The sequence below is a fragment of the Salvelinus sp. IW2-2015 genome, linkage group LG3 (genome assembly GCF_002910315.2).
Source record: "Salvelinus sp. IW2-2015 linkage group LG3, ASM291031v2, whole genome shotgun sequence".
In the NCBI taxonomy this organism is placed as follows: domain Eukaryota; kingdom Metazoa; phylum Chordata; class Actinopteri; order Salmoniformes; family Salmonidae; genus Salvelinus; species Salvelinus sp. IW2-2015.
This window is the reverse complement of record NC_036840.1, coordinates 419,641-429,821: the sequence shown is the minus strand read 5'-3', so window position 1 is coordinate 429,821 and position 10,181 is coordinate 419,641. Positions and strand designations below refer to the sequence as shown.

The following is a 10,181-nucleotide window of genomic DNA, read 5'->3' as shown; positions in this document are numbered from 1 at the left end:
AACATCACTGTAAGAATCACAAACAGATAATGCTGGTGCATTTCATTATAATATAGATTTTCCTATTAAAAAGACAGGGAAAAAATCTGTCCATATTGCATGCAATTTACCCCGTGCAGAAAGAATCAAAAATGCCCTTGTTCTATGGTCCCCTGATACATAAGAAAAGCATAATAGTTCATTGTGTAGGATATACATTTTGTTGTGACTGTTATGGCATGCTGAAGAAAAGAGACAGTAGAAAATGATGAATTTTTCCCGTTAGCAGATCTCCTGTTCTTCACCTACTCTGAATCTGAAACGCAGGCTAAACAACATGGCAGATGACTAACGACATTGGCTCTCACCTGTCGGCTCTTTCAGATCAATGCAAGGAGAGACGAGAACTATTTCCATTATTGAGTTACGCCCCCTTTAGACTAATGCAGCTATAAGGAAAACCCACCTTTAGACTAATGCGCTATAAGGAAACCACTTTAGACTAATGCGCTATGCCTCCCTCTCATTCCACCTTCTTCAGGATGTAGAGGATTCCGATATTGTCGATGGTGACGAAGGTGGAGAAGTCAGGTGACACGTGGATCCTTTTCAGATTGGTTCCTGTCGGGTAGAAGGTCTGGAGGGCCTCTCCTTTCTCCACGTTCCACCACTATGAGGGAGAGTGAGAGAGAGAGCAGGGGCAAGAGAGGGAGAGTGAGAGAGAGAGCAGGGGCAAGAGAGGGAGAGTGAGAGCAGGGGCAAGAGAGGGAGAGCGAGAGAGAGAGCAGGGGCAAGAGAGGGAGAGAGAGAGAGAGAGCAGGGGCAAGAGAGGGAGAGTGAGATAATGAGAGAGGGTGAGAGAGACAGACAGAGTTAGTTATCAGTTTAAGTGCGTCTCTAAGCTCCTACCACTGATGTACAGTACCCTGTAAGAGCCCTTCTGATAAATAGATCAGTGATGCAGTTTGGTCTTGTCAGCCACACACACACACACACACACACACACAGTTTTGCTAACCGATTCTGTTTAATGCGACCTGCTAAGCTGTAATTTTTTCATTGAAGTTCCACCTCTCAGGAATCCACTATCAAAGACACCAAGTCAATCATATCAAGTGTGCGCGCGGGAGGTGTCTCAAACGAAGACATGCCAATCTTCCACATTTCCAGATAGATATTCTATATTCGCTCTTTTATCAAGCCAATGAAAACAGACAGTATCATCACACCACTTATCTCCCTGCGGAACATATTTCCACTTCCTCAATTCCATTAGTGGAAGGGAGAAACCTAGCAGCTTCCTACACCAGCTGTTATTGTGGGTCTGAGGAAAATCAGGCCAAGTCACGACTGTAAGACCCAGCTGTTATTGTGGGTCTGAGAAAAAACCTGTCACGCCCTGACCATAAAGAGCCTTTTTATTCTCTATTTTGGTTAGGTTGGGGTGTGACTAGGGTGTGTAATCTAGGTTGTTTTATTTCTGTTGGCCTGGATATGTTCCCAATCCAGAGGCAGCTGTTTATCGTCGTCCTGATTGGGGATCATATTTAGGCAGCCATTTCCCCACTGTGTTTTGTGGGATCTCGTTTATGTGTAGTTGCCTGTGAGCACTCCATAGCTTCACGTGTCGTTTGCTCTTTATTGTTTTTGTGCGGTTCACTTCTAATAAATGTCGAACCGATTTCACGCTGCGCTTTAGTCTGAATGTTATTCACGACGATCGTGACAAAACCAGCCAAGTCAGAATAAGACCTAGCTGTTATTGTGGTCTGAGGAAAAAACCAGGACAAGTCTGTCTCCGAGAGAGTGTGTGGCAGCGTCACTGTTGCAGATTTAGTAGTATCCTTGTACCATCGTACTCAAGTAAACACATACATTCGTCACACGCAGACACATGTACGCACGCACAACACACCACAGACACAGAAATATTAATGAATGATACAAACTCCTCAAACACACAAAAGGGGTCTCATTTTCCATTCCCCTGCAAGTACAGCTTGCAAATGAGACCCCTTTGTTTGTGTTTGAGGATTTGTATCATCATTAATATTTCTGTGTCTGACTGACTGTCTGCCACTGTACCCCCCTATCTCTAGTCATATGAGTGTGAGGCCCATGCTGTGTAATGGCTCGGTCTGTACACTACAAACCTCTGCAGGGGTTTAGGCCACGGTCTGTGGAATACCAACACCACTGTGTGTGCAGCGTAATGCGACCGGGCTGCAGTGAAGTGGGGTGACTGAGCTCCTAGGGCCTCAAGCTGACTGTTCTAGATCTATGAAAGACTGAGGAATGGAGAGGTCTCATTAAACAAATTAGGACGGAACAGGAGATGTCTGTTTTGACTTAATGAGGTATGCTTCTGTGGAGAAGAGGAGGCGAGAGATGGAGGAAAGGAGGAGAAGGAGAGATGGAGGAAAGGGAGAGAAGGTAGTGGAGAAGGTCCGGTAGTGATTCCCTTTCAGATCCCTGTGTCACACACACACACACACAGCGGTTACATAAGCATGCAAACACAACAAGACAAAGGTCTCTCAATATTCGAACCACCACTAAGATCTCTCTCTCTCTCTCTTTGGTCTCTAAATGTATCTCTTTCTCTCCATCTCTCATTTATTCTCTCCCCTCTCCTTTTTCACACACCCTCCATTTCCATATACATATTTGAAGAGAGGAGAGAGATAGACAGTGAGGCGATTAATTAATAAATAAACCCTGTACTGTAGCTGTAAGACTGCTGATTCTAATCCCAGACTGGGCAACACAGATATGGAGCCATGGATATAGATAGTTACTGCTTTCAGCAATGCTCTTAACCCTCGATAACTCTAGGTAGTGCTGCACATTGGAGTGGTGTGTCTGTGTGCGTGGCCTGCTGCTTTTGACAACAGAGAAGGGTTTCTGTAGTAACGGATGGATATAAAAATAAAGTACTATTCTTCCTATTTGACAGCTTCGCGTGATGGAGGAGGTGGTACCCCATACTGAGAGGAGAGAGGAATGTGATTAAGTCTCAGAGGAAAGAAAACAGCTCCCCCCACACACACATTGCGCACAAAACTCCTAGTCTCTCAAACTCAATCTCTCTTGTAAATATCCTTTGATCGAAAGATCCAGCAACGGGATGAGAATAGAAGACAGACCACCAGCAAGGGATGAGAATAAAGACAGACCACCAGCAAGGGATGAGAATAAAGACAGACCACCAGCAAGGGATGAGAATAAAGACAGACAACCAGCAAGGGATGAGAAGAGACCGAATAAAGAGAACGAGAATGACAGAGGAGAGTACTTCACTCCACATCCTCCAAACTCTAACCCCAGAGAGAGAGAGAAAAGAGAGCATGTGGTTCCTGCTAAAGGGGTCAGCATGCTTCAGTTCAGCTGATGCCTAGCCGAACACGGCTAGCTGAACACGGCTAGCTGAACCGAACGAGTGTGCTCGCATACTGCCTTGAAAGACCTATGCTTGATAAAGGAGGAAAAAGCAGAAATAGTCATGTTTGTCCATTTTGACATGCCGTAGCCAGGATATACTTCCTCAAAATAGTCTGAATTATTCCAAGAAATCTGTCATTAATTTTGACGTTTTGCCGAAGAGATCTTAGTCGTGCAATTTTACATGTAAGATGTTTGTTGCAGTATTTTTCTGTGTGTTGGGGACAGTGTGTACATATGGGGTGATGCAGGGGAAGACAGGGGCAAGGGAGGGAACGAACATGACAGGGACAGAGTCACTGTACTATAGGTACACACAGAAACACACACTACAAGAGGGGCCTTATTTGACAAAGGTCTAATGACCACCAAGAGAATACTGCAGTACAAGTCATGATGGAATGTGTGTGTCCTCTGTAGAACAGATGGTGCTGCTGATATGAACACTATTACTGTGCTGCCATTGATTTATGATGGTGTTAGCGAAGCAGAAAGATGCAATGTCCTGGTGTGTGTGTGTGCGCATACGTGTACTGTAAGCTCTGTTTTTCTTCATGTGCGTGTGTTTGTAACTTGTATGTGTGTGTGTGTGTGTGTGTTTGTGCCATCTTGAGTTCTCATGAGTTAGAAAACTTTCCAATCCAACAGCACAGCTTGCTGCCCCCTCCTGCCAAGTCTTCTAAAATGAACACTGATGATGATGATGATGATATCTGGATATCCTAATATAGAATAACAACCAGTCTAACACACACACACGCACTGACTAAATGTGTTAGTATATGTACTGTGTGTGTGTCTAGTGAGTATTAGCTTATGCTAGAGTGCATACAGTACACTAGAATGAGCCTGTGTGTGTCAGTATGTTAATATGCAGGCTTGTATACTGAGAGTATGTTTGTGTGTCTATGCTAATATGCAGGCTTGTATACTGAGAGTATGTTTGTGTGTGTCTATGTTAATATGCAGGCTTGTATACTGAGCGTATGTTTGTGTGTGTCAGTATGTTAATATGCAGGCTTGTATACTGAGCGTATGTTTGTGTGTGTCAGTATGTTAATATGCAGGCTTGTATACTGAGAGTATGTTTGTGTGTCAGTATGTTAATATGCAGGCTTGTATACTGAGAGAGAGAAGTGAGTGGATGTAGGGTGTCCACTATCCCCATAAAAGAGCACTCACAGATAATTTCATCAATCACTCAATAAGTGTGTAGCATATCTTTGTTCAGCGCCGGGAAAGGTGTTTGATAAGACGAAGACTGCCAATCCTGTTAATATTATGTCCTTATCCTTCCAGACATAGATCATTCACAGTGTCAAGCTGCTTTCATTCAAGCCAATGAAGAACAGACAGTATCATCACCACATCTATCATCGCCTGCAGAACATCGGAATTTTCCAACTTTCCTCATATTCCACTTAGTGGAAGGGAGAACCAGCCAGCTTTCTAAACCTCTAACAATCATTGGACAGCGAGAATTGGTATATTTAACTGTGGGCGTCTCGAGGAAACATAGATGGGGTACATCGATAAGTCTGGTCTCACCTCGAGGAGTGCGCGGTGTGCAGGCATACTGTTGCAGTATCTGAGCACAGTAGTATTCTTCCGAGTATTACATACGTCACAAAGTCACCTCACACGTATAGGCTTTACCATGTTATACATCACGAAAAACGCCTACTCACGACTTGGCCACTGCTCAACCAATACAGACCAAACGGTGCATTTGACTCTCACATGACTATTGTAAGATAGATCATCTAGCGAGGCTATATTCGTCCAAACACCAAAAGCGCATATCAATCTATGATAGGGAACATCAAATAGATTGGAAATGAAGTCATTCGCCGACAGTGGCTGATAGGAGCCGAGTGTTCGTGTATAGAGAGATATAAGTGGCCTGGCGCATGCTGTACACAGTAAACGGAGAGAGAGAAGACGCGTTGTCTATCGTGGTTATGGTGATTCGGCTATGGACCACGTAACAGAATACAAATAGTACACCTAATCTCCGCTTACTCGCCATATAGTGTACCAGCATTACAGAGCAGTGATGGAGGAGTGGTCAGAGAGTGTAAACCGCCACACTCCACGCAGAGCACACGATACATCGCCTTCGAGAATAAGGGAGAAGCTACGATCGAGTTAAGTCTCCATCAGACTGTCAGCATGCAACAATAAAACTCTGCCGATTCCCCACAGGCACATCCTGTTCGTTGTGGTGCGCTGAGCCCATTAATGCCTTGATGCTATCTGTCCATAATCAGCGATTGTGTGCTCTGTGGTGGAATTGTATCTCTTTTGATTCGAATGACTCTTCTCACGGCAGCAAGGGCATTGGAGTAGTGTAATAAGAAAAGAGCCTATAAAAGCAAGGGATGAGATATAAAAAAGAACAGAGCTCCGACTCAGCAAAGGGATGTACGCGAATAGAAGACAGCACTCAACCACTCAGCCGCATACCAACCTATAGCACGAGGGATGAATTATCGATAAAGACAGGACCACCAGCAAGGGAAGACGACACTCCCAAGACACCGCCAACGGGAATGAGATAGAGAATCAACGGACCACGACATCCCCCTAGTTATCAAGAGATGAGTAATGAATGGATTTCATATTGTATCTCCTAGGATCAATCGCGATGAGAAATTCAAAAAAGAGCAGACACCTCTATCGGAAAGGGTATCTGTGATATGAGAAAGCAGAGCAGCTATATGCATTCGTAGAAACGATTTGGCGGCATGAGAATAAAGACAGACCACCAGCAAAGGGATGATATGAAATAAAGAAGACACGACCACCCGCGAGGTGAGCACACCAAACCCTAGCCAAAGTGCGATGAGAATATAAGACAGACCGCACCAGCAAGGGATGAGAATAATTAAGACAGCAACCACGCAGCAACAAGGCACTGACGAATAAAGACAGACGATCACGCAGCAAGGGATGAGAATAAAGACAGACACCAGCAAGGGATGAGTGCGACATAATAGCAGCTACGACCTCACGCATGCAACTGGGCATTGAGAATAAAGAGTCAGACGCCACAACAAAGCAAGGGAATGAGAATACGAAGAAGGACCACGCCGAGCAAGGAGAGTTCAGAATTATAGACAGTACAACTCTTCCCAGCAAGCGAAGACACTCTTCCGAATGGGACAATCGTGTGAATAAGCACGAGGGATATATGACAAGAGAGGGAGATGGAGCTACATACCACTCACAATCCTCGACACAACTCTAAGAACCGCCAGAGAGACGAGAGAAGAGAAAGCATGTGGCTTCTGCTAAAGGGTCAGCCATGCTTCAGTTCAGCCTGATGCCTAGCCGCAACACAGGCTAGCCTGAACACGGACCTAGCTGAACCAAAACGAGTGTACTCGCAATACTGGCCTTGAAACGACCTATGCTTGAAAAAGGAGGACAAAAGCAGAACAAACGATATGCACGAGCTTACTAGTTCTAATCGATTATTTGACATGCCGGTAAGCCAGGAAATCATTAAGCTTCTAGGCTCCCTCAAAAAATAGTCTAAAAATTATAGCATTCTCGGGTATTAATCTTAGGTAATTCATGCCTACAGATCTAGGGTGCGTTCGGAGGAGCGGGAGGGCAGGGAGGGGGAGGAGGAGAGCTAGAGTGCTGATGAGGGAGTCTGTTGGGCGTGTAAAGTGCCATGTTTTAAAGTGGCTAATGAACATGTATTCATAACAAGATGGTCAGAGCGAATTTGTCAACGCATATGATGGCAATGTCATTAGGGTAGGCTCAGAGCAATGTATACTAATTTGACAATTAGTATAAACTTAATTAAAGTGTTGGGTGGGCCATATGGTGTACTACAAGAGATATTAGTAGTGTATAACTAACACTCGCATTTGGTTGCAGTCTGTATTCATTTATTGCAGTCACAATGTCACACAAATTAATTTGATTGAGATGTGGCAAAGCGGCAAGTTTTAGACCGTACTGTAAAGCTTATAGAGTTATGGTGGTGTGGTCGCCAGACAGTACTCTGACTTTCGCATATATACTTAGAGATGGTGACATTTTAACACCGTACTGCCGCTCGTATCGCGCGCGCGATATGGAGGGCGACACCGAGGGACCAGCGGTTGTACATGATTCGGGAGACGAGACCAGGCTCGCCATCGTCGCGCGCAGTGCTGAAACAGAGCAATGCACTGTGACACATATGTCGACTGCTAAAATACGGTACACCACAGACAACACAGCCTTTCTGAGGGAGGAGTGACTTAGTGGCGTGGCCATCTAATGTGCTAGCTGAAGCGTGCTGGGTAGAGATATAAAGATAATAGATATAGAACTTGATAACATAGACCTTCAAATCGGAGAACTTCGGGCGGCGTGTTAGTCGATGTCATGGAGGGAAGATGAGCCCCTATCGATGGATACTGTGTTCTTCTGTCTTCTAGATCAGCATTAGACTCAGCATGAGTGCGCTGCATGTATAAAACTGACAACCATCCAGATGTACGTGAAAGAATCATTATGTAATGGTGTCTGGCCCATTCCGACTCCGTTACTGACCAAAATCACGGCTTGTTTATGTCTCCGAAGCAGTAGCTTACTGCATATGTCTCCTGTCACATGTCGTGGAGTTATCTGCGGTTGTATACTCCATCTGTGTCTGTCTGATGAGCGTATTGGATGAGGGGCATCTACTCGTATAGTGCGTGTGTTCTGTAATACATCGTCACTGATCGCTACTACTGTCGTGATCGCTCCAGTTGTCGCGCTTTAGTCAGCCCACTCTGAGTGTGAGCGAGTACTCATGGTGAGGATTAGAGAAGAAGATGGTTCCACAATCCTGCTAGCAGCAGAGCTAGTGACTGGAGAGGGCCAGAGGGAAAGGGGCGGCTCTCTACGTGGAAAGATCGTGTGCTAACAAGTGGGACACTTGATGAGATGAGATCGTATATCAGGTGGAGATTCTAAATTTAGATGAGGGAATGGAACAGAGGCAGTCCTACACACATAATCTATGGGAAGAAGAGGCGACGCGGCTTTAGGGAAGAGAGGGAAAGGGCTTCATCAGGAAAGCAGGCGACAAAGACTGACTAAATGTTGTTAGTATACTGGTGACCAGATTGACTTGTTGGAGGGAAGTGGAGGTATGTGGAGGAACTATGTGCGTCTATGTTTAAGTGCAATAGGAAGAGAGAGGCACGAAGAAGAGTGAGCCTCTGTGTTATGGTGTGCAAGTAATGAGTGGGAGGGCATTTATTAGCGGGACGTCGAGGAAAGGGCATAGTATGTAGAGGATGATAGGTGATGATACGTAGGGCTCTTTAAGGGAAAGTAGCAGGGCTTGTTAACTCCGGCCGTCATCGTTTGCTGCTCTGCTGCTACTAGTACATACATGCAATGTGCATTGTATACTGAGCGTATGTTTGTGTGTGTCAGTAATGTTAATATGCAGGCTTGTAATACTGAGGCGTATGTTTGTGTGTGTCAGTATGTTAATATGCGAGGCTTGTATACTGAGAGTATGTCTTGTGTGTCAGTATGTTAATATGGCAGGCTTGTATACTGAGAGTATGTTTGTGTGTCTGTATGTTAATATGCAGGCGTGTATACTGAGCGTATTATTTGTGTGTCTATGTTAATATGCCAGGCTTGTATACTGAGAGTAATGTTTGTGTTTCTATGCTTAATGATGCAAGGGCCTGTATACTGAGAGTATGTGTTGTGTTTCTATGTTAATATGCAGGCTGTATACTGAGAGTAATGTTTGTGTGTCAGTATGTTAATATGCAGGCTTGTATAACTGAGAGATGGTTTGGTGTGTCAGTATGTTAATATGCAGGCCTGTATATGAGAGAATGTTGTGTGTTCTATGTTAATATGGCAGGCCTGTATACTGAGAGTATGTTTGTGTGTCAGTATGTTAATATGCAGGCTTGTATACTGAGCGTATGTTTGTGTGTCAGTATGTTAATATGCAGGCTTGTATAGCTGAGAGTATGTTTGTGTGTGTCAGTATGTTAATATGCAGGCTTGTATACTGAGAGTATGTTTGTGTGTGTCTGTATGTTAATATGCAGCTTGTATACTGAAGAGTATGTTTGTGTTCTATGTTAAATATTGCAGAGCCCTGTATACTGAGGTATGTTTGTGTGTGTCAGTTATGTTAATATGCAGGCTTGTATACCTGAAGAGTATGTTTGTGTGTCAGTATGTTAATATGCAGGCTTGTATAACTGAGAGTATGTTTGTGTGTCTATGTGTAATATGGCAGGCTTGTATACTAAGAGTATGTTTGTGTGTCAGTATGTTAATCATGCAGGCTTCGTATACTGAGAGTATGTTTGTGTGTCAGTATGTTATGTGCGGCTTGTATACTGAGAAGTATGTTTGTGTTGGCTCTATGTTAATATGCAGGCTTGTATACTGAGAGGTATGTTTGTGTGTCAGTATGTTAATATGGCAGGCTTGTATACTGAGAGTATGTTTTGTGTGTCAGTAATGTTAATATGCAGGCCTGTATATGAGAGTAAATGTTTGTGTGTCAGTATGTTAATATGCAGCGCTTGTATACTGAGAGCATGTTTGTGTGTCAGTACTTAGATATTGCGGCTTGTTAACTAGAGTATGTTTGTGTTCAGTACGTTAATATGCAGGCTTCGTATACTGAGAGTAATGTTTGTGTCGTGTCAGTATGTTAATACTGGCAGGCTGTATAGTGAGATAATGTTTGTGTGTCTATGTTAATATTGCAGGCTTGTATTAGG

At 44.0% G+C, this 10,181-nt stretch overlaps 1 protein-coding gene across 1 annotated transcript in view; it reads right to left on the bottom strand.

Moving 5' to 3' along the window:
• Positions 1-481: 481 nt before the first annotated feature.
• The window catches only part of LOC111955569 (apoptotic protease-activating factor 1), a 76,357-nt gene continuing 66,657 nt past the window's right edge, over positions 482-10,181 (bottom strand). The window contains 1 exon segment of the mRNA XM_070436413.1: positions 482-649. Within this exon segment, the coding sequence (XP_070292514.1) occupies positions 482-649 (168 nt within the window).